This window comes from Sapajus apella, unplaced genomic scaffold, assembly GCF_009761245.1.
Source record: "Sapajus apella isolate SASKATOON/1434 unplaced genomic scaffold, GSC_monkey_1.0 scaffold12, whole genome shotgun sequence".
In the NCBI taxonomy this organism is placed as follows: Eukaryota; Metazoa; Chordata; class Mammalia; order Primates; family Cebidae; genus Sapajus; species Sapajus apella.
The window spans coordinates 24,921,432-24,944,755 of record NW_022436952.1 but is presented as its reverse complement, the minus strand read 5'-3'; the positions used below and the strand labels follow the sequence as shown (position 1 = coordinate 24,944,755).

General features: G+C 51.7%; 1 protein-coding gene and 1 pseudogene across 3 annotated transcripts; one reads left to right on the top strand and one right to left on the bottom strand.

Moving 5' to 3' along the window:
* Positions 1–3,993: 3,993 nt before the first annotated feature.
* On the top strand, positions 3,994–23,047 carry PFAS (phosphoribosylformylglycinamidine synthase). 3 transcript variants are annotated; one of them, XM_032280350.1, is made up of 28 exons: positions 3,994–4,079; positions 9,080–9,278; positions 9,362–9,497; positions 9,910–10,015; positions 10,493–10,682; positions 10,801–10,906; positions 11,253–11,393; positions 11,512–11,636; positions 11,818–11,946; positions 12,816–12,947; positions 13,085–13,213; positions 15,441–15,514; positions 15,630–15,786; positions 16,087–16,148; positions 16,287–16,448; positions 16,671–16,796; positions 16,930–17,061; positions 17,354–17,584; positions 17,749–17,929; positions 18,014–18,097; positions 18,312–18,467; positions 18,663–18,782; positions 19,360–19,505; positions 19,635–19,842; positions 19,980–20,071; positions 20,155–20,269; positions 21,661–21,984; positions 22,082–23,047. In XM_032280350.1, the coding sequence occupies exons 2-28, from the start codon at positions 9,137–9,139 to the stop codon at positions 22,390–22,392; spliced, it is 4,017 nt and encodes a 1,338-aa protein (XP_032136241.1). In that variant the 5' UTR covers positions 3,994–4,079; positions 9,080–9,136; the 3' UTR covers positions 22,393–23,047. The 3 variants fall into 3 exon arrangements, with proteins under 3 accessions (XP_032136241.1, XP_032136242.1, XP_032136243.1); XM_032280351.1 differs by lacking the exons at positions 19,360–19,505; positions 19,635–19,842; XM_032280352.1 differs by lacking the exons at positions 3,994–4,079; positions 9,080–9,278; positions 9,910–10,015 and having other exon boundaries at positions 9,408–9,497.
* Positions 7,257–7,615, bottom strand: LOC116553158 (annotated as a pseudogene).
* Positions 23,048–23,324: the final 277 nt, after the last annotated feature.

Below are 23,324 nucleotides of genomic sequence, written 5' to 3'. Positions count from 1 at the left end.
TTTTTTTTTTTTTTTTTTTTTTTTTTTGAGACGGAGTTTTGCTCTTTTTGCCCAGGCTGGAGTTCAATGGCGTGATCTCCACCTCCCAGGTTCGAGCAATTCTCCTGCCTCAGTCTCCCAAGTAGCTAGGATTACAGGCACCCGCCACCACACTCAGCTATTTTTGTATTTTTAGTAGAGATGGGGGTTTCTCCATGTTGGCCAGGCTGGTCTCAAACCCCTAACCTCAGGTGATCCGCCTGCCTCAGGCTCCCAAAGTGCCGGGATTACAGGCGTGAGCCACTGCGCTTGGCTAGTGCTAGGCAGCTTTGACACACTTAGCAGTAGGACCTTTATCCTTCTTCCTTAATGCTACTTCTAAGACATTACAGCTCCTTCCCTGGACTTCCAAGGCTCATGTACTAACATTCTGGTGAATCTCATATTTTTTTTTTTTTCCTTTTTGAGATGGACTCTCGCCTAGGCAATGGTATGATCTCGGCTCGCTGCAACCTCTGCCTCCCAGGTTCAAGCGATTCTCCTGTCTCAGCCTCCCAAGTAGCTGAGATTACCACGCCCAGCTAATTTTTTGCACTTTTAGTTGAGATGAGGTTTCACAGCGTTGGCCAGGCTGGTTTCTAACTCCTAAGCTCAAGTGATCCACCCTCTTCAGCCTCCCAAAGTGATAGGATGACAGGCATGAGCCATCATGCCCAGCCTTTCACATTCTTCTAATCTTAAGGAGCTTGAAAAGAGCTCGAAAAGACAGTCTTCCATGGAATCAACCTGAATGCCCATCAACAGTAGATTGGATAAAGAAAATGTGGTACATATACACCATGTAATACTATGCAGCCATAGAAAAGAATGAGATCATGTCCTCTGCTACAACATGAATGGAGCTGGAGATCGCTATCAACAAAATAACCCAAGAACAGAAAACCAAATACTGCACGTTTGTTCCCACTTATAAATGGGAGCTAAATAACAAGAACACATGAACACAAAGAGAAAACAACAGACACTGGGGCCTACTTGAAGGTGGGAAGAGGAAGAAGATCCGAAAAAATACCAATCAAGTACTATGCTTAGTACAGGGTGATGAAATAATCTCTATATCAAACCCCCATGACATGAGGTTACCTACATAATAAACCTGCATATCTACCCCTGAATTTAAAATAAAAGTTAAAAGAAAAAAAACCCAGTCTTCAAGTCCTGGACATCTTCAGCATCCTTACGGCCAACCCTACCACTGACCTTCAGCCCGCCTCAGCCAAAAACTCATTCATGGTCAGAGTTGTGGAAGCTGGAAACTAGACCAAATCACCATTCAGAGTTGCCCCACCAGCATAATCAAAACTCCAACTCTCACACTTTTTGTCTTCCTCTCCCAGTATTCTTTTGTAGCTCCTATTTCTCTGATGGCCTATCCTTTGCTTGGTGCACTAAATACTACTGTCTCTCAAAGTGATCCCATGGCCTCAAGGTGAAATTACCTAAGTTTTGCTAAAAAGGCAAATTCATGTTTTCATCTACTGAGTAAAAAAACCCACAGCATGGGTTTAACAGATATGGCCAGATGATGATTGTCTCTGTATGCCTACTTTAGCTGAGATCTCATTCCTGAGCTTTACTCCTAACCATCTGTCAGACTATCCACGACCAACCTACAAGCAGCACACATGCCCAATACTGAACTTTTCACAAAATTCTCTCCTTTTCTAGAACCCTTCTAGTGTTATGTTCATTAACTTAGCAAATAGTACCCTTAACCAAATAGTTGTTCATCCTGAAATCTAGATGTCCTCCTTAACTCCTTCCTTTCCCTACCTAAGGCCCAGTCCTTTAGATTGTATGATTGTATTTTCTTAACATCTTTTTTTCTTTTTTCAGATGGAGTCGGCTCTGTCCCTCAGGCTGGAGTGCAGCGTCCCGAACCACGCCTGGTTAATTTTTGTATTTTTAGTAGAGATGGGATCTTACCATGTTGGCCAGGCTGGTCTCAAACTTCTGACCTCTGGTGACTGGCTCACCCCCGGCTCGAAAAGTGCTGGGATTACAGGCGTGAGCCACCGGGCCCGGCCAACATCTCTCTCTCTTTTTTTTCCCCCCTATCATCACTTCTAGAAACTCAACACTGCTGCAGTGGTCCAGGTCACCATCCTCTCTCACTGCATTTCAACCACAGCCGTCTAAGGGTTCTCTCTAGTCCACTCTCCGCACTGCCACCTTAGGAAACCAAAGCCCTTCTTTCATCTGATCATTGTTCTACGCTCAAGTTAAAGTCGCTGCTCAGCAAGAGGTACAAGACTGTCAGCTCTGACCCTTCCACCACCACCTAACTGAATTTCTTGAGTTTTTCAGACACCTGCTCTATCCACCTGGCTTTGAACTCGTGTCTGCCTCCGCCCTGAAACCCCTTTCGGCGCTTTTTGCCCACTACGCGCACTTCGGGTCTCAGACGCTTTTCCTTATTACAGTCGCCCTTTTCCCCTACAGCTCCGTCAAGGGTCTTCTCCGGGAACCCACAGCCCCTAGTACCCCCATTAACCTGTTCCTGGTTTTCCACCGGGCTTAAATCTTAGAGAGTGAACGGAGACCAGTTTAAGGCTCGCAGTGGGTGCTGCGTGAAATTGAGGGAATAAAAACATTCGTAGAACCAGTAAGAGGTAGGATTGGACCGACTCACAACCCCCTCACCCATGGGCCGGGCGCGGCCGGCAAGCCCACAGAGACAAGGCAGAGGAAATAGGAAGAGAAAGAAAATCTGTGACAAACAAAAAAGGTAGAAGAGACGGAAGGGCAGCACTCACGGTGGAAGGGGCCTGAACCCGGCCAGCCGCCATGATGCGCCGGAGCTCCGCCCCCCGGAGGTGCGGGTGCTCGCGGGGGCGGAGGGCGCTTGGTGGCGTCACCGGTGGGCGGGTCTCCTCGCCACCTACAACTCCTTCTCGCTGTTCACCCTCTACCAACCCGGAGACTCAGTGCGGCGCCTCGGTGCAACCATCCCAACTCCTGACACCCCTATCTCCTTTCTCTGATTTTTTTTTTTTGAGACGAACTCTGGCTTTGTCGCCTAGGCTGGAGTGCAGTGGCGCGATCTCTGCTCACTGCAACCTCCGCCTCCCGGGTTCAAGCGATTCTCCTGCCTCAGCCTCCCAAGTAGCTGGGATTTCCGGCGCCCGGCTAATTTTTTGTACTTTTAATAGAGACGGGGTTTCACCATGTTGGTCAGGCTGGTCTCGAACCCTGACCTCAAATGATCACACCCCCACGCCTTGGCCTCCCAAAGTGCTGAAATTACAGGCATGAGCCACGGCGCTCGGACCTCTCTGATTTTTTTGAGACTGGGTCTCGCTCTGTCGCCCAGGCTGGAGTGCAGTGGCGCCATCTCGGTTCACTGCAGCCTCCACCTCCCGGGCTCAAGCGAGCCTCCCACCTCAGCCCACCAAGTAGCTGGGATCACAGGCGTGCACCACCACGCTCGGCTAATTTTTGTATTTTTCTGTAGAGACAGGGTTTCGCCATGTTGCCCAGACTGGTCTCGAACTACTGGGCTCAAGCGATCCGCCCGCCTCGGCCTCTCAAAGTGCTCGGATTACAGACGGGAGCCACCGCGCCGGGCCTCGGTCACCCATCTCAGTCACCCATCCCGCAGGCCTTCACATGCGATGGGGTGGGAGAGCTCAGGAGCTCAAACACAGCCCGCCTAGTGGATGACTTCTAAGCATCTTTCAGTCTCCCTGATCTTGCCAATCAGAGAAGCGCTTCCTCGTAATGACGCCAAAGCACAACTTTCACATGCTTGTGCTACGGCTTTAACTCACTGATGTCATTATTTAACTGTCCCCACGGGGACAGGGAACTCAATGTATTTTCACAAACATCAATTCCAGACAGACTTGTGGGAGAAACCACCTGGGGATAATCTTATCCTCACCAAGAGCTTAGAACTCTGCGTAGCCGCCGGGAAAAGTGGGCGGAGCGTAGTTGCTCTGGCACTGGCAGGTCCAGTCTCTGCCCACGGCGCACGCAGATGACGTAACAAGCGCGCGCGACAATTCGAGGTGATCTGTGGCCGCGAGCGCATCTTCCACGTGAGTATAGTTACCGCGTGCGGACCTGGAGTCTCCTTCAGGTGCAGCGTTTCGTCATCCAGCCCAAGCCTGGTCTGGCCGCTTCAGTATCCCCACCAGGCCGAGCAGTGTTCACTTGGGGGCCCGCGCATTTGCTTTAGTGGAGGCGTCCATTCGTTCTATCTTGTGTGCGTTCAGCAGACCCCGGGCATGGCTGACCCCCATGTAAACTTAGCCGCATTGTCCCATTCATGGATTCAACTAAGAGAAAGTCTGCCAGCCTCCCACTTTATATCAGGCACTATGCTGGTCTCTGGGGATACAGCCCTCATGCAAGCAAACCGAGTCTCTGAGCTCTTGAAACTTAAATTTCACTGGTAATGATGGACGGAAATCAAGTGGCTTAATAAACAAAATGCTTCAGGAAGACTGTCCTGAAAGTGTGTAGGGGTGGGACCTGAAGAGTGGTGAGAATCAAGAGTTCATTTGATGAGTCCACAAGTTTTTCTTTGAGACGGAGTCTTGCTCTGTCATCCAGGCTGGAGTGCAGTAGGGCGATCTCGGCTCACTGCCACCTCCGCCTTCCGAGTTCAAGGGATTCTCCTGCCTCAGTCTCCTGAGTAGCTGGGATTACAGGCGCGCGCCACCACGCCAAGCTAATTTTTGTATTCTTAGTAGAGACGTGATTTCACCATGTTGGCCAGGCTGGCCTGGAACTCCTGATCTTGTGATCCACTCGCCTCAGCCTCCCAAAGTGCTGGATTACAGGCCTGAGCCACCGTGCCAGCCAAGTCCACAAGTTTTAGAATTTTTTTCCGTTTCAAGTCCTGGTATTGTTCTAAGCCTTGGTAATTCAATGGAAATGAAGCAGCAACAGCCCATGCCCACGTAGAGATTTTTTTCTAGTGGGGAATGTAGAGTGAAAAATAAAAATATCCGATTGTGATAAGTGCTATATAGGGAATTAAAATAGGGTCATCTGATACTAACTACTTGAGTGGCTAACGAAGCACTTTCCAGAAAGGTGAATCACCAGAAATCTAAATAACAAGAAAGAGTCAGCCATGCATATGTCAGGGTGAAAATGTGCCTTCCAGGACTGAGCTTGGCAAGTTAGAGAAATAGGAAAGAAGCTAATGTGGTTGGTGTATTGTGGGTGAAAAAGAATGGCGTGAGATAGGGTTGGAGAGGCAGGCTAGAGAGTGGACAGACTTGGTAAACCAGGATGCTGAGTTGGAATTGATACCATGTGTAATGGGCAACTATAATCCACTTTATGCTGATATGTGATAAACGAATTGTGATTATGCAATGGTCAGGAGGTTAATGCATTGGTCCAGGTGAGTGATGGTGGTGGCTTACTTGAACTAGAGTGAGGTAGTAGAGATGAAGAGACGAGAGATTTGAGATATGTTTGGAAATAGATTACCTGGTGGATTGGATTTAGAGAGTCTGAGGGAAAGAAGAATTAAGGTTGTTTTAGTCTTCAGCAACAAATTGGATGATGGTAGTGTTTACTGAGATGGCAAGACTAGGGGAACAGCAGGGCTTGGTGGGTAAAGCCAGGGTCCTGCTGAGAGGCAGTGGGACTAGAAATTGGATAGGTAGTTTGGGATAGATGTGGAGGGCCTTTGTATGTTAGGCTAAAGGTATAAGTAATAGTTCTGTTGCCTGCTGCATACTGGAAGTCAATACTCCAAGACACCAGGTTGCAGCAGAGAAAGAGGTTTAATCATAGGGCAGGAGGAAACCTCAAATCCATCTCCCAGAGTACTCTGGGGCTAGGGTTTTTAAGGGTTTGGAGTAGGATTGGGATGAAGTGTGAAAATCATTGATTGAAGAGTGCAGGATGAAGTCATGAAACAACTGATTGAAGAAACTGATTCTCATGCTCACTTGGTTCCACTATGGGAGTCTATTTTATTTTATTTTACTTTGAGAGATGGGGGTTTTGCTCTGTTGCCCAGGCTGGAGTGCAGTGGTACAGTCATAGCTCACTGCAGCCTCAAACTCACGGGCTCAAGTGATCTTGCCTCAGCCTCTTGAGTAGTTGGGACCACAGGTACACGCCACCATACCCAGCTAATTAAAAAAAATTTTTTTTGAGACAGAGTCTCGATCTGATGCCCAGCCTGGAATTCAGTGGCACTATCTTGGCTCACTGTAACCTCTGCCTCCCATGTTCAAGCGATTCTCCTGCCTCAGCCTCCTGAGTAGCTGGGACTACAGATGCGTGCCACCACGCCTGGCTACTTTTTTGTATTTTTAGTAGAGGTGGGGTTTCACCACGTTAGCCAGGATGGTCTCGATCTCCTGACCTCGTGATCTGCCTTTTTTTCTTTTAAGAGATGGGGTCTTGCTGTGTTGCCCAGACTGGAGTGCAGTGGTTATTCACAGGCGCGATCCCACTACTAATCAGCATGGGAGTTTTGACCTGCTCCGTTTCTGACCTGGGTCGATTCACCCCTCCTTAGGCAACCTGGTGGTCCCTTCCTTCCAGGAGGTTACCATACTGATGCCAGACTTAGTGCAGACACCAGATCAGCATAGCGCACTATAGCCCAGAACTCCTGGGCTCAAGTGATCCTCCCACCTCAGCCTCCCAAGTAGCTGGGACCACAGGTACACACCACTGCACCCAGCTAATTTTTAAATTTTTATGAAGACAGGGTTGGACCACGTTGCCCAGGGCTGGTCTCAAACTCCTAGACTCAAGCAGTCCACTGCCTTGGCCTCCCAAAGTGCTGGGATTATAGGTGTGAGCCACTGCACCTGGTTTCTGTGGGAGTCTTTGAACTGAGTGAAGTCAGCTGTTCTGGAATTCAGAATCTGCTTAAGCAATTTTTTTTTTTTTTTTTGGTGAAAAAGTCTCTCTCTGTTGCCAGACTGGAGTGCAGTGGCATGATCTTGGCTCACTGCAACCTCTGCCTATAGGGTTCAAGCAATTCGTCTGCCTCAGCCTCCTAAGTAGGTAGGACTACAGGCGCCCACCACCAAGCCTGATTAATTTTTATATTTTTAGTGGAGACAGGGTTTCACCATGTTGGCCAGGATGGTCTTGATTTTTTGACCTTGTTAGCCACCTGCCTTGGCCTCCCAAAGTGCTGTGATTACAGCCATGAGCCACTGTGCCTGGCCTGTATTTTTTTTTTCTATCAAGCTGTTTTTTTATTTCAGGGAGAGGGCAGGGGAGGGGGCTCAGTCTTTCTTGGTAGCGGCTTTCCTCATGGCGGCCAGAATGTTGCTCACCTCCTGCTGCTTCCTCTTGGCGCGGATGTGCATCCCTAACCTTTTCTTGATGAACTTGAGGGCCCGTTTGTCCTTGGAGACCTTCAATAACTCAGTGGCATGCTGCTTGTAAGGGGAAAAGCCTCACACCTCCCAGATCTTGTCCCACACAAACTGGGTATGTTTGCTCAGACACCTGTGGCAGCTGTGCCTGGGCTTGCTCATGTTCTTAGTCACCTTGTGGCCTTTGTTGAGTCCCATGGCTATAGGGTAGCGAAGAGCCATGGCTGCTGCTCTCCAATGGAGGCTCTGGCAGAAGCCCTGTCCTGTGTTTTTAATAGAAATGGGATTTGCCATGTTGGCCAGGCTCGTCTCGAACTCCTGACCTCAGGTGATCCACCCACCTCAGCCTCCCAAAGTGCTAGGATTACAGGCGTGAGCCACCGCGCCTGGCTTTTTCTTTTTTAAATCATTTATGGGTCGGGTGTGGTGACTCACTCCTGTAATCCTAGCACTTTGGGAGGCCCAGGTGGGTGGATCACTTGAGGTCAGTAGTTCAAGACCAGCCTGGCAAACATGGTGAAACCCTGTCTACTAATAATATAAAAATTAGCTGGGCATGGTGGCACATGCCTGTAATCCCAGCTACTCAGTAGGCTAAGGCAAGAGAATTGCTTGAACCAGGAGACAGAAGTTGCAGTGAGCTGAGATCATGCCACCGTACTCCAGCCTGGGTGACAGAGTGACTGTCAAAAAAAAAAAAAAACCCAAAAAAAAAATAAGTAAATAAATAAATAAATTCTTTTTTTGTTTTTAGACAGAGTTTTGCTCTTGTTGCCCAGGCTGGAGTGCAATGGTGCGATCTCAGCTCACTGCAACCTCTGCCTGCCAGGTTCAAGCCATTCTCCTGGCTCAGCCTCCCGAGTAGCTGGGATTACAGGTGCCTGCCATTATGTCTGGCTAATTTTTTTTATTTGTTGTAGAGACAGGGTTTCTCCATGTTGGTCAGGCTGGTCTTGAACTCTGTCTGCCTCAGCCTCCCAAAGTGCTGGGATTACAGGCATGAGCCACCTTGCTTGACACCTCCCCCAACCCTTTTTTCTTTTTTTTGAGATGGAGTCTCTCTCTCTGTTTCCAGGCTGAAGTGCAGTGGTGCGATCTTGGCTCTTTGCAATCTTCGCCTCCTGGATTCAAGCAATTCTCCTGCCTCAGCCTCCCAAGTGGCTGGAACTACAGGCACCTGCCACCACACCCAGCTAATATTGCATTTTTTTTATTTCCAGGATATTGAGTGGGGGTTTCGCCTTTTTTTCCCCGGCTGGGGGGCAATGGCGCAATCTCGGCTCACCGCAACCTCCGCCTCCTGGGTTCAGGCAATTCTCCTGCCTCAGCCTTCTGAGTAGCTGGGATTACAGGCACGCGCCACCCTGCCCAGCTGATTTTTTTTTGTATTTTTAGTAGAGATGGGGTTTCACCATGTTGACCAGGATGGTCTCGATCTCTTGACCTCGTGATCCACCCGCCTCGGCCTCCCAAAACCAGCTAATTTTTTTGTGTTTTTAGTAGAGACTGGGATTTCACCATGTTGGCCAAGATGGTCTTGATCTCTTGACCTCGTGATCTGCCTGCCTCAGCCTCCCAAAGTGCTGGGGTTATAGGCGTCAGCCACCACACCTGCTTTACCTTGTTTCTCTAAATGTCCCTATTACTTTTCCCTACCCTATCCCTAATGCCTCAACTTTCCTTGAAATCTGAAATCAGTTCAACAGGCCATAGTTAATGTTATTTTTTAGGAACCTAATTCATCTCTCCAGCAAAGGACACATCTCCAGCAAAGGACACCTGCAGAGATGTCCGCAATCCTTCACTTCTATGTCCGTCCCTCTGGACATGAAGGGGCAGCCTCTGGACACACTCGACGGAAACTGCAAGGGAAACTGCCAGAGCTGCAGGGCGTCGAGACTGAACTGTGCTACAATGTGAACTGGACAGGTTGGGCCCACGTAGTGGACTCTTGTGGGACATGCTTCATTGCCAGGGGCAGTGTCTCAGGGTGTCCTTGTCCTGTCTCCCAGCTGAGGCCCTCCCCAGTCCTGAGGAGACAAAGAAGCTGATGTGGCTGTTTGGTTGCCCCTTGTTCCTGGATGATGTTGCTCGGCAGTCCTGGCTCCTTCCTGGCTCCAATGACCTGCTGCTGGAGGTCGGGCCCAGGTAAGTATCTTATCCTGCCCACCTCTTTCTCCTGCCTTCTTCTGCTTCCTCTTGTGATCCTTGGGAGATTTGTTTTTCCTTTGCTCTTTGCTACTCCCTGCCTAGGAAACCATACAGGTGCTTTCCCCATTTAGGTAGATGCCTCTGAAAACCTAGCCTCCTCTAAAACATGTTCTTGAAGCAAAATAAATTGGATTCCAAGTTAAATTCAAACAGTTTTGATGCTAGAGGACAGCTATGGTTTGGCTTGAGTGAACTTTGAAAGCAGGTTTCTTTTGCCCAGCCTGAGGCTGAAAGCCGATGGCGAGGTGATAGTGGTGACAGGTTGTCCGGACAACAGTGGGCAGGATCCACCCTCCCACTGAGGCCTGCCGGGAGCTCTCCAGTCCTAACCATCAGGCCCATTGCTCAGGCTGAACTTCTCCACCCCAACATCTACCAACATCGTGTCAGTGTGCCATGCCGCTGGGCTGGGGCCTGTGGATCGTGTGGAGACCACCCGGCGCTATCGGCTCTCGGTGAGGAGATGGGGAATCAGGAGGAGGAGATGGGACAGAGATACAAGATTAGATCTGAAGCTCTAGAGCGAAGCAGGGACAGGTGCTCCTGGCTTTAGGCCTGCTTTGTATGGTTGTGCAGGTTGGGCAGAAATCCAGCCTATGCTTCTCTTACCTGTCATGGTTTCATACCTGGAAAGGGTGTCTTTTTGTAATCTGAACAAAAGTGCCATATGGGGTGGCAGTGGGCTGGCCTTGCATGATTAAGAGGATAGGAGGGTAGGAGGGTGGGCCATTTCTCTCCATTTTTTTTTTTTTTTTTTAGAAATGGGATTTCACCATGTTGGCCAGGTTGGTTTTGAACTCCTGACCTCAAATCATTCGTCCACCTCGGCCTCCCAAAGTGCTAGGATTACAGGCATGAGCCACCATACCTGACCCGTTTCTCTCCATTCTTAAAGTCTTCACCCTTTGCCCTCTGTGTATCTGCACCCCTAGTTTGCCCACCCCCCTTCGGCTGAGATGGAAGCGATTGCTCTGGCTACCCTGCATGACCGGATGACAGAGCAGCACTTCCCCCATCCCATCCAGAGTTTCTCTCCTGAGAGCATCCCAGCACCCCTCAATGGCCCTATCAATATACTGGGCGAAGGCCGGCTTGCACTGGAGAAGGCCAACCAGGAGCTAGGTGAGTAGTTGGAGAGGGAGGTATAGGGCCCAGGATAGGCCAGGCCAGGAGGGGTGCTGAGATCTGGAATGTGGCTGCCTGACTTCCACAGTCACCTCTTCATGGATTCGTCTCCTAGGTCTGGCTTTAGACTCTTGGGACCTAGACTTCTACACCAGGCGCTTCCAGGAGCTACAGCGGAACCCAAGCACTGTGGAGGCCTTTGACTTGGCGCAGTCCAATAGGTGGGGCGGAATGGGATTGTTCTGATATCTGAGCTCATGGATGTTGGAAGGGACTACAGGGACTCGCCTTCATGGCTCTCCTTGGCTTACGGACCTCCCTGAGTCTCTGAGGGCGTGGGCTCCCCTTATCCATCAAGCAGTCTACATTCAAATCTTGGTTTTATCTTCACTTTGGCTCTGTACAATCCCAAATGACAGAATACTTGAAGATTACGGCTTTTTGGAATATATTTTGATGGATTATTTAAGTATGAATTTGGCTCTGCTGTTAATGCTGGTAAGAAGACATAGCGTTAAGAAATGACCCCATTTCCATCCTGCCTTCCCCTCCCTGCATCACCTGCAGTGAGCACAGCCGACACTGGTTCTTCAAGGGCCAGCTCCACGTGGATGGGCAGAAGCTGGTGCACTCCCTGTTTGAGTCCATCATGAGCACCCAGGCATCCTCGAACCCCAACAATGTCCTCAAATTCTGTGACAACAGCAGGTGGGCTGTGCCCTAGACAGGGGCGGCATTAGGACCGAGGGAGGGGAGGCCCCAGGCCCTGGTTGGGTTAATGCAGGTCCCAGAAAGGAAGCAGGGTCCAGGACGGATATGTCCACAGTGCAATCCAGGGAAAGCAAGTCCGATTCCTACGGCCTGAGGACCCCACACAGCCAAGCCGCTTCCGGCAACAGCAGGGGCTGAGACATGTTGTCTTTACAGCAGAGACTCACAACTTTCCCACAGGTGAGCTGGGCTCCCTGGAGAAATAGGCGGGATCACAGAATAGGGTAGGAAAAAGGTCCCAGGCCCCTTGGGCCTGGGGAAAATAATCAGTAAAGCTAGTTGCCCTTATTTGCAGTGGAGGTGGTCAGAGATGGGGTTTGTCTCGGAGGCACCCAGACCTCTCCCCGCTCTCTCTTTGCAGGAGTATGCCCCTTTAGTGGTGCGACCACTGGCACAGGGGGCCGGATTCGAGATGTCCAGTGCACAGGCCGTGGGGCCCACGTGGTGGCTGGCACTGCCGGCTATTGCTTTGGAAATCTCCATATCCCAGGTTCCATCTCCTTCCTCTCTACCTACCTTCCCATCCAGATTCCTTGTCCTGTCAGGCACCAGACTTTTATCTGTTAGGTCATAGTGTCATCCTGGGTGCCTTTTCTTGGGAGGGAGAGCTGTAGGATAGCAGGCCTTTCAACTATGGTCATAAGTATAGACCTGGGGAGATGAACTGACCCGACTGGCTTTGCAGGTCCATGATTTTCCTTAGAAACTAGCATTCATAGCCAGGCGCAGTGGCTCACACCTGTAAACCTGGCACTTTGGGAGGCCGAGGCAGGTGGATCACGAGGTCAGGAGCTCAAGACCAACCTGGCCAACATGATGAAACCCCATCTCTACTAAAAATATAAAAATTAGCTGGGCATGGTGGTGCACACCTGTAATCCCAGCCACTCAGCATAATCCCAGCTATTTGGGAGGTTGAGGCAGGAGAATCAGTTGAATCTGGGAGTCTGTGGCTGCAGTGAGCTTAGATTGCACCATTGCACTCCAGCCAGGGCAATAGAGTGAGACTCCATCTCAAAAAAGAAAGAAAAGAAAAAGGAAACTAGCAATCATTTATCCAGAAAGCATGATACTGGGTTGGTCTTATGATAGCCACCTGCGCCTCAAATCTGGTTTCTTAGAAAGCCTGAGAAACTCTGATCCTGAGATTCAGAGGGAAGGCTGGTGTGGGTGGTGGAGAGCAAGACCGGCGCTTCACTGCAGGCTCTATGGCTTCCTAAAACGGGACTTCCTAAATGGAACATTCCAACCATGCAGGTGGTTCTTGGTGGCCTTGACTCTTCCTGAAGGATGCGTCTGCTGCATCCTCTGTCTTCACAGTTCATTCAGTTCATCCAATTCTCTCTCTTTCTCTCCCAGGTTACAATCTGCCCTGGGAGGATCTGAGCTTCCAGTATCCTGGGAACTTTGCCCGGCCCCTGGAGGTTGCCATTGAAGCCAGTAATGGAGCTTCTGACTATGGCAACAAGTTTGGGGAACCAGTGCTGGCTGGTGAGGCTCAGGGTGTGGGGGGATAATGACACCCAGAGGGGCTTGTGGGTGGGGTGTGCGACCCAGGGGCTGTGGTATTGGGCGACCTCTGTGGGGACTGAGTGACCGTCTGGCTCCCTTTGATGTTCACACTCCAGGCTTCGCCCGCTCCTTGGGCCTCCAGCTCCCAGATGGCCAGCGGCGTGAGTGGATCAAGCCCATCATGTTTAGCGGGGGCATTGGGACCATGGAAGCTGAGCACGTGAGCAAGGAGCCCCCAGAGCCAGGTAAGAGCCTGCCACCTTTCTCTGGATCCAGCCAGCTTTCTCCCTGCAGGGAAGGAATTTAGCAGACGCTTGAGTGGTTAGTTTTTAATGTGTTGGCTTACGTTATGCATCACATAATGATGAAAAACTCATTCTGAGAAATGTGGTTATTAGGTGATTTTATTATTGTGCCCACTTCATAGAGTGTGCATGCACAAACCTAGATGGCATAGCCTACTATACAAATAGTCCACACGGCCTCTTACTGGCAACATTATTCAGGAATTTTGTACACTTAGGAGCCATGATGAACAAAACATGAGAATAAATCAAGCACAATAGAAAATAATGCAATCAAAACATGGTAGGCCGAGTAGGGTGGCTCATGCCTGTAATCCCAGCACTTTGGGCGACTGAGGCAGGTGGATCACCTGAGATCAGGAGTTCAAGACCAGCCTGGCCAACATGGTGAAACCCAGTCTCTACTAAAAATACAGAAATTAGCTGGGTGTCATGGTGTGCGCCTGTAGTCCCAGCCCCTCAGGAGGCTGAGGCAAAAGAATCATTTGAACCCGGGAGGCGGAGGTTGCAGTGAGTAGAGATTGCACCACTGTACTCCAGACTGGACAACAGAGCAAGACCCTGTCAAAAAAAAAAAAAGACGTGGCAAATATGAGATATATAAAGCTGCTGTCAATGTAACATGACATACTGTTTTTAAATAAACTTTTAAAATCTTTTTTGTTAATTATTATTTTTAATCTGCATTTTCTTTCTCAAGTGAGATTTTTTTTCTCTTTTTAGAACAGGGTCTTGCTGTGTCACCCAGGCTGGAAAACAATGGTTCTTTTTATTTTTATTTTTATTTTTATTTTTTTAGAGACACGGTTTCACCATGTTGGTCAGGCTGGTCTCGAACTCCTGACCTTGTGATCTGCCCACCTCGGCCTCCCAAAGTGCTGGGATTACAAGTGTGAGCCGCCACTCCCGGCCTCGAGAACAGTGGTTCTATCCTAGCTTACTGCAGCCGTGAGCTCCTGGGCTCAAGCAGTCCTCCTGCCCCAGCCTCCGAAAGCACTGGGATTACCGATGTGAGCCATGGTGCCCAGCCAAAATAAACTTGTTTTATATAAGTAGAATGAGTACATTCTGCAGCAACAGTAAAAAGTATGGTTGGTCCACCCGCCTCAGCCTCCCAAAGTGCTGGGATTACAGGCGTGAGCCACCGCACCTGGCCCAATAAGTAAATTTTTAAAAATATATAGTAAATATATGAACTAGCCATAGTCACTTCTTGTCATTATGAAGTATTATGTAGTGTACATACAATAGTGATATGCAGTATACTGTTGTATGAGTGGCAGCGCAGTAGGTTTATTTATAATAGCTTCACCACCAGCATGGCTACAATGTCACTAGGCAATAGGAATTTTTGAGCACCATTTTAATCTTAAGAGATTATATGTGGTCCATTGTTAAGCAAAATGTCATTAATCAGCCCATGACCATAATGGAGTCATATAATATGTGGCCTTTTGTGTCAGCCTTCTTCTGCCTCAGCCTTCTGAGTAGCTGGGACTACAGGCACACACCATCACGCCAAGCTAATTTTTGTATTTTTAGTAGAGTTGGGGTTTCACCATGTCGGCCGGGTTGGTCATGATCTCGCTGGCCTATTTTTTCTTTTGCTACTTTTTGTTTTGATGTTGTAACTACAAAATGATAAATGAGCCTATGGATAAGTTTGCATGTGGTGTGAATTAAGGGGTCTCAATTTATTCTTTCACATGTAGGTATCCCACTGCTCTAATGCCACCTTTTGAAAAGACTATTCTTGGCTGGGCATGGTGGCTCAAGCCTGTAATCCTAGCACTTTGGGAGGCCAAGGTGGGTGGATCACCTGAGGTCAGGAGTTTGAGACCAGCCTGGCCAACATGGTAAAACCCCATCTTTAAAAAAATAAAAATGAAAAAAAAAAAAAAAAAAAGGTTATTCTTTCTCTGTTGAAGATCATGACACTGTACTCCAGCCTGTCTCAGAAAAAAAAAGACTCTATACATTTGTCATTTTGGTTGATGTTGCCAAATCATCCTCTGTAGTTTATACCAGTTTACTCTCCTTTCAACCCAGTCAAGTGGTAATGCTCCTCCCCTGATGTCAACCTCCTTTGTCCTTGCACTGCCTTGCTTTCAAGGCCTGTTCTGGTAGCTTCCCTGATGTTCTGATTCTGCCTTCTCTTCTCTCACAGGTATGGAAGTTGTAAAGGTTGGGGGTCCTGTCTATAGGATTGGAGTTGGAGGTGGAGCTGCTTCATCTGTGCAGGTGAGTGGGAATTGCTAATGGTGCAGAATCCATGGTATAACTGGGCCCCAGACATAGGGGAGTGTACCAGAGATTCCAGCCTCACTGAGCTGAGCTATGCCATATATTCCCCCAGGTGCAGGGAGATAACACCAGTGACCTGGACTTTGGGGCTGTGCAGCGGGGCGACCCAGAGATGGAACAGAAGATGAACCGTGTGATCAGGGCTTGTGTGGAGGCCCCTGACGGAAACCCCATCTGCAGCCTCCATGACCAGGGCGCTGGTGGGAATGGTGAGGAATGGAGTTGGAACAAGGGACTGGGCCTGCCTGGTTTGGTTCAGGGAAAGGCATCAGGAATCTCCAACCAACCACCCAGCTCTGGGTCCCGTTGTCCATCCTGTGTACATTCCAGACAGGATCAGGGTTGGAAGGGTGGAAGCCTGCTGCCATGGGATGATTGGTGGTGAGGATGCGGCAGCAGTTCACACAGGAACACACACAATTAGGGGCTCCTATGGACGCCAGGGACTGCCCTTTGTTGCCTGGTCACCACTACTAGGTCACTACTTCTCCTTGCAATCCTCTCACCAGGCAACGTCCTAAAAGAGCTGAGTGACCCAGCTGGAGCCATCATTTACACCAGCCGCTTCCAGGTGGGTCTCATCCTCTGAAGCCTGGCATTTCCCCACCCCTGCCAGCCCCAGCTAGCCTCCAGCAATCTCTCTTGCAACAAGATGAGACTTGGGAGTGCCTACTGACCCTTCTCTTTCCTCCCCGCCATGGCTGTGCAGCTAGGGGACCCGACCCTGAATGCCCTGGAAATCTGGGGGGCTGAGTACCAGGAATCAAATGCACTTCTGCTGAGGACCCCCCACCGGAACTTCCTGACTCATGTCAGTGCCCGGGAGCGTTGCCCGGCTTGCTTCGTGGGCACCATCACTGGAGACCGGAGAGTGAGTTGGCCCAGGGAGTTGGGGGCAGACACTGAGGGCAGACTTGAACCACCTGGTGTGGGCTAGAGGGAGAGTCAGGGGAGAGAGACAAGAGGAAGTTGGGAGGTGGTGGCAAACAAGGTGTGGGGAATGCAGGAGCCAAGGAGGGGCAGAGATTCTAGAACATTCCCTGCTGGTGCTCATAGTCTTATCCCCTCTGGGTGGGGTCCCCGTGGTCTATAGATAGTGCTGATAGACGATCGAGAGTATCCTATGGGAAGAAATGGCCAGGGGGATGCCGCCCCAACATCCCCACCAACCCCTGTGGACCTGGAGCTGGAATGGGTTCTGGGCAAGATGCCTCGGAAGGTATGTGGGGTTTGGGGATGGGTTTCCCTGTGGCCCTCCTCTCCACACCACCGTTTACCCTACATGCACTTTGTCATCTGTGTGCCCAGCCCGCCCCAGGTGCTGACTCTCCCTGTCATTGTCTATGTTGTAGGAGTTCTTCCTCCAGAGGAGTCCCTCTATGCTGCAGCCTCTGGCCTTGCCCGTAGGGCTGAGCGTGCGCCAGGCTCTGGAGAGGGTTCTGAGGCTGCCCGCCGTGGCCAGCAAGCGCTACCTCACCAATAAGGTCCTCCCTGCACCCCTGCTCTGCCCCTTGCATGCTTCCTCTGCTCACCCTCCCCTGCCCTCCTGCCCTTAGAAACTGCTCTGGGGGTTTTACCTGGCGCTGAGGGGAAGTAGCAGGGGCAGGCAGCTACCCTGACAGCCTGGTCTCCCTGCTGCCCACCCTCTGAATGGAGCTCTTACCTGCATTGAGGAAAAGCCAGACCTCCCATTGCCCTGGGTCCCTCAGGGGCAGGTGCAGGAGCACAGACTCTCCCTGTCCCTTGCACTCTTGCCAACCCCACCGGTTTCCACAGGTGGACCGCTCCGTGGGCGGCCTGGTGGCCCAGCAGCAGTGTGTGGGGCCCCTGCAGACTCCTCTGGCAGATGTAGCTGTTGTGGCACTGAGCCATGAGGAGCTCATAGGGGCTGCCACAGCCTTGGGAGAGCAGCCAGTCAAGAGCCTGCTGGACCCCAAGGTCGCTGCCCGGCTGGCCGTGGCCGAAGCCCTCACCAACCTGGTGTTTGCTCTGGTCACCGACCTCCGGGTGAGTTCTCCCACGGCTTCTCCCCTGGAGCCCCTGGGGTTTCAGGACACTTCCATGTCCCTCTGTCACCCTGCATTTCACATTTGCAAGCTTCTAGTCCCACTGCATCCCTGGCCTCTCCACATCTCTCTTCCCCTCTAATGGCATGCCTCTCCCACCCCCAGGATGTTAAATGTAGCGGGAACTGGATGTGGGCAGCCAAGCTTCCAGGGGAGGGTGCAGCTTTGGCGGATGCCTGCGAAGCTATGGTGGCGGTGATGGCAGCCCTAGGTGTGGCAGTGGACGGCGGCAAGGACTCCCTCAGCATGGCTGCTCGGGTTGGCACAGAGACTGTGCGGGCTCCTGGTGAGGTGTAGGGGCCCCAGGGAGGGGAGGAGGAACTACAGGGCTGGGCTGGCAACTCATTCTTTCAGACTCCTTGCTCTGCAGGGTCACTGGTCATCTCAGCCTATGCCGTCTGTCCAGACATTACAGCCACCGTGACCCCAGACCTCAAGCATCCTGAAGGGAGAGGTATGGGTGTGGTCCCATCCCACTGGCTTGTGTTTTCTTTGCTTGGCCCCTGCTTTGTGAGTGCTGGGCCCCCACCATCTCAACACTGAGCTGTGATGTTTTCTGGGACTGATTGGGTGTCTCACCATATGCTGGGAACAGCAGTGCTGTGAACACCTCAGGGACGGGTCATCCTGAGCCATCCCCCTCTCCTCACCCCTCTCCGTCTCCCCAGGCCATCTGCTCTACGTGCCTCTGAGCCCTGGGCGGCACCGGCTGGGGGGCACAGCTCTGGCCCAATGCTTCTCCCAGCTCGGAGAGCACCCTCCCGACCTGGACCTTCCCGAGAACTTGGTGCGTGCCTTCAGCATCACCCAGGGGCTGCTGAAAGGTGAGTGAGGCCCCCGGGGGAGATGGCACACGGGGTGCCAGGCATGCCGTGGGTAGGGCCCGAGGGACTCCGATGGAGGATGTACCCTGGTTCCCCCGACAAGCTCACACACACTCTTGATGGACTGACTCTAGAAGGTGGGGCGGGGCTGTCAGGTTTGGGCCCTGAGGTTGCTGAGCTTTCTTCTTCCTCCAGACCGCCTTCTCTGCTCAGGCCATGATGTCAGTGATGGAGGCCTCATCACATGCCTGCTGGAGATGGCCTTTGCTGGAAATTGTGGGCTATGGGTGGACCTGTCTGTCCCTGGGGTTGATGGTAAGGAACCTGGGGTCTAGTCTCAGGCCTGGGCTGCCTTCTCCACCCTGCAGACCCCATCTCCAATATATTAAAGAGTGGAATGTCCTCCAACCCCCTTTCCCTGAGTCTTCCCCGACTAGCTCTTCTGTGCTGTCTCTCTGACAGCTGAACTGGATGGAACTGGCTGGCACCCACCATGTTCCTGACTGCACCCCTCTGAGTCCTCCCATCCCTGAGATGTTCATGATGAAACATCCTCAGTCCCTCCCTCCCAGCCCTCACCCTCCCTGGCCCCCACCCCGACTCCCTCGGCCCCTCCTGCATCCTCCTGACCCCCACCCTGACTTCCTTGGCCCTTCCTGCACCCCCCAACCCCTGCCCCGACTCCCTCGTCCCCTCCTGCATCCTCCTGACCCCCACCCTGACTTTCTTGGCCCTTCCTGCACCCCCCAACCCCCACCCTGACTCCCTCGACCCCTTCTGCATCGTCCTGACCCCCACTCTGACTTCCTTGGCCCTTCCTGCCCCCCCCGATCCCCGCCCCAACTCCCTTGGCCCCTCCTGCATCCCCCTGATCCCCCCATTGCTCTCCCAGTGCTGTCTGTGCTGTTTGCTGAGGAGCCAGGCCTGGTGCTGGAGGTGCAGCAGCCAGACCTGGCCCAAGTGCTGAAGCGTTACCGGGACGCTGGCCTCCACTGCCTGGAGCTGGGCCACACAGGCCAGGCTGGGCCCCACGCCATGGTGAGTAAGTGAGAGAGAGAGCGGTGTGCAGTGGACAGTCAGAGTGAGGCAGCTGTGGTCCCTCCCTCTCCCACTGTGGAGGGAGCCATCCCTTTTCTTAGCCCTTGGGAGATTTGTTCCTCTCCCTAGGTCCGGGTGTCAGTGAACGGGGCTGTGGTTCTGGAGGAGCCTGTTGGGGACCTTCGAGCCCTCTGGGAGGAGACAAGTTTCCAGCTGGATCGGCTGCAGGCAGAGCCTCACTGTGTGACGGAGGAGGAACAGGGCCTGAGGAAGCGGATGGGGCCCAGCTATTGCCTGCCCCCCACCTTTCCCAAAGCCTCTGTGCCCCATGAGCCTGGTGAGCGAGTGTGTGCAGAGGCTCCACGTCCTGGGTGCATTCAGCCTGGATGCCTGGGCCTGCCCTGGAAAAGGGGTCTGGGGAGTAGGGGTAGGGAAATACCTTTCTGGCCCAAAGACACTTATTTTCCCCCCAAGGTGGTCCCAGCCCCCGTGTCGCCATCTTGCGAGAGGAGGGCAGTAATGGAGACCGGGAGATGGCCGATGCCTTCCACTTGGCTGGGTTTGAGGTGAGCAGGGTAGGGGGCAGGTGGGGGTGGTGATCCAGCTTCAGCTGCATGTCCTCCCACATTTCCCGTCCCCATCTTCGCAGGTGTGGGATGTGACCATGCAGGACCTATGCTCTGGGGCAATTGGGCTGGACACCTTCCAAGGCGTGGCCTTCGTGGGTGGTTTCAGCTACGCAGACGTCCTGGGCTCTGCCAAAGGTCAGTGTGCAGGCATCTGCCCGCTCCCTTCCCCCACATTCCCAAAGAGGTGCCTTTAGCCCCCTCTTTCTGGGCTGGGGATTGGCCTATCACTTCACCAAGCTAGGAGAGAGTGGGCATGTTCATTCTGGGTCACATGCCAACAGAAGGCTGTTAATAAATTTTTTCATTTAAAAAAAAAATATATATATATATATTATATATATACATATATATAATATATACATACACGTATATATATAATATATATATTATATATCTATATATACACATATATATATAATATATATGTATATATATATTATATATATATGTGTGTGTATATATATATATATATATAGAGAGAGAGAGAGAGAGAGAGAGAGAGAGAGTGTTTCACTCTTGTTGCCGAGGCTGGAGTGCAATGTTGTGATCTCAGGTCACTGTAACCTCTGCCTCCTGAGTTCAAGCAATTTTCCTGCCTCAGCCTCCTGAATAGCTGGGATTGCAGGCATGCGCCACTGCACCTGGTTAATTTTGTATTTTTAGTAGAGATGGGTTTTCTTCAGGTTGGTCAGGCTGGTCTCAAACTCCCCACCTCAGGTGATCCGCCCACCTTGCCCTCCTAAAGTGCTGGGATTACAGATGTGAGCCACCTCAATTTTCTCGATTTTGGCCAGGCGCAGTGGCTCACGTCTGTAATCCCAGCACTTTAGGAGGCCAAGGCAGGAGTATTGCTTGAGGTAAGGAGTTCGAGACCACCCTGGCCAACATGGCAAAACCTTGTCTCTACTAAAAATACAAAATTAGCCGGGTGTGGTGGTTCACATCTGTAATCCCAACTACTCAGGAGGCTGAGGCATGAGAATCACTTGAACTCAGGAGACAGAGGTTGCAGTGAGCTGAGATTGTGCCACTGCACTCCAGCCTGGGAAACAGAGCAAAACTGTGTTTCATATATATATGTTTAAATTTTGGGGGCTGGACGTGGTGGCTCATGCCTATAATCCCAGCGCTTTGGGAGGCCAAGGCGAGTGGATCACTTGAGGTCAGGAGTTTGAGACCAGCTGGGCCAACATGGTGAGACCCCGTCTCTACTAAAAATACAAAAATTACCTGGGCCTGGTGGCGGGTGCCTATAATTCCAGCTACTTGGGAGGCTGAGGCAGGAGAGTCACTTGAACCCTGGAGGCAGAGGTTGCAGTGAGCCGAGATCCTGCTGCTTCACTCCAGCCTGGGCAAAAGAGTGAAATTCTGTATCGAGAGAAAAAAAAAAAAAAAGGAAAGGAGGGAAGGAGAGGAAAGGAAGAAAGAAAAAGGAAAATAAACAGAAGAGCAGTTGTGCCCCTTCATTCCCAATTCCCTTTTCTGAGGTCTTCATGTCTCACCCTGACTTCCCTATTCCCTACTAGGGTGGGCAGCTGCCGTAACCTTTCATCCTCGGGCTGGGGCTGAGCTAAGGCGCTTCCAGAAGCGGCCAGACACCTTCAGCCTGGGCGTGTGTAATGGCTGTCAACTGCTGGCTCTGCTGGGCTGGGTGGGAGGCAACCCCAGTGAGAATGCCACGGAGATGGGCCCTGACTCCCAGCCAGCCCGGCCAGGCCTTCTGCTACGCCACAACCTGTCTGGGCGCTTTGAGTCTCGCTGGGCCAGCGTGCGTGTGGGGCCTGGACCAGCTCTGATGCTGCGAGGGATGGAGGGTGCCGTGCTGCCCGTGTGGAGTGCCCATGGGGAAGGTCAGGCCAGAGGAAGGCTGGGGGAGGGCCTGAGGGTTGGGGCTGAGGGTGGACGTGAAGGACCTTGGCTCTCACCTCCCTCCTTTTTCTGTCCCAGGTTACATGGCATTTTCTTCTCCAGAACTCCAAGCTCAGATTGAGGCCAGGGGCCTGGCCCCACTGCACTGGGCAGATGATGATGGGAACCCCACAGAGCAGTACCCCCTGAATCCCAATGGGTCCCCAGGGGGCGTGGCTGGCATCTGTTCCCATGATGGCCGACACCTGGCTCTTATGCCTCACCCTGAGCGGGCCGTGAGGCCTTGGCAGTGGGCATGGCGACCCCCTCCATTTGATACCCTGACCACCTCCCCCTGGCTCCAGCTCTTTATCAATGCCCGAAACTGGACCCGGGAAGGGAGCTGCTGACTGGCCACAGGGGCTCACCTGGGCCTCATGGTTTTCCCCTGAGTGTGTGCTGCCCCCTCCCTCATGACCTTCAGGAGCACCCCATGTTGTTTCCAAAAGCATCTTGGACAGACAAGGACCAAAGTGCCAGAATCCCAGCTGACTCGATGGTCTGCTGCCGATGTTCCTTCCGCGGCTGTGTCTGTTTTCAGTTCTGCTCTAACACAGCCTGCCCCTTCTCGGCCCTGGAAACAGCATGTGGCTCAGAGAAAACAGCGACAAGGACAAGTCAGATGCCTGAGGCTGGAACAGGGGCTTCTGTTCCACACTTCACAGCACCCAGTGATCACCCGAGTGCCTCAGTTGCCTCCTTGGCTCTAAGGGATGTTTTACGCTCCCTTTTCTTATCATTGGGGTTTAGGGGATGCAGACAGATTCAGCAATAGTGTGCGGATCAGCTCCTTACCACCTCATTGTTCTCATCTGGACCAAAACTTTCTAGATTTCTCCCTAAGTTCCACACTGTGCTGAATGTAAAGAATTGTTGCTTGTGGAAGTTTCTCAGCATTTCTGGCTGTCTCGGGGCTGGCCTGGTGCTGGCCTCAGAACTTAGCATTCCTGATATTTGCTTCTAAATTAGCAGCCCTTTCTTTCTTTCTTTTTTGAGACAGTCTCACTCTGTTGCCCAGTCTGGAGTACAATGGCACAATCTCAGCTCACTGTAACCTCCACCTCCCGGGTTCAAGTGATTCTCCTCCCTCAGCCTCCCATGTAACTGGGAGTATAGGCGCACACCACCACACCCAGCTAATTTTTGTATTTTTAGTAGAGACTGGGTTTTACCATGTCGCCCAGGCTGGTCTCATACTCCTGACCTCAAGTGATCTGCCGGCCTTGGCCTTCCAAAGTGCTGGGATTACAGGCATGAGCCACTGCACCTGGCCCAGCAGCTC

What these genes read in the sequence shown, in the direction of transcription:
- PFAS (XM_032280350.1), top strand. Translation starts at nt 9,137, where the DNA reads ATGTCCGCAATCCTTCACTTCTATGTCCGTCCCTCTGGACATGAAGGG. An exon ending in CCCGGCGCTATCGGCTCTCG is followed by an intron (nt 10,016 to 10,492) that starts GTGAGGAGATGG and finishes CTGCACCCCTAG; the next exon opens with TTTGCCCACCCCCCTTCGGC. An exon ending in GAGCTGCTTCATCTGTGCAG is followed by an intron (nt 15,515 to 15,629) that starts GTGAGTGGGAAT and finishes ATATTCCCCCAG; the next exon opens with GTGCAGGGAGATAACACCAG.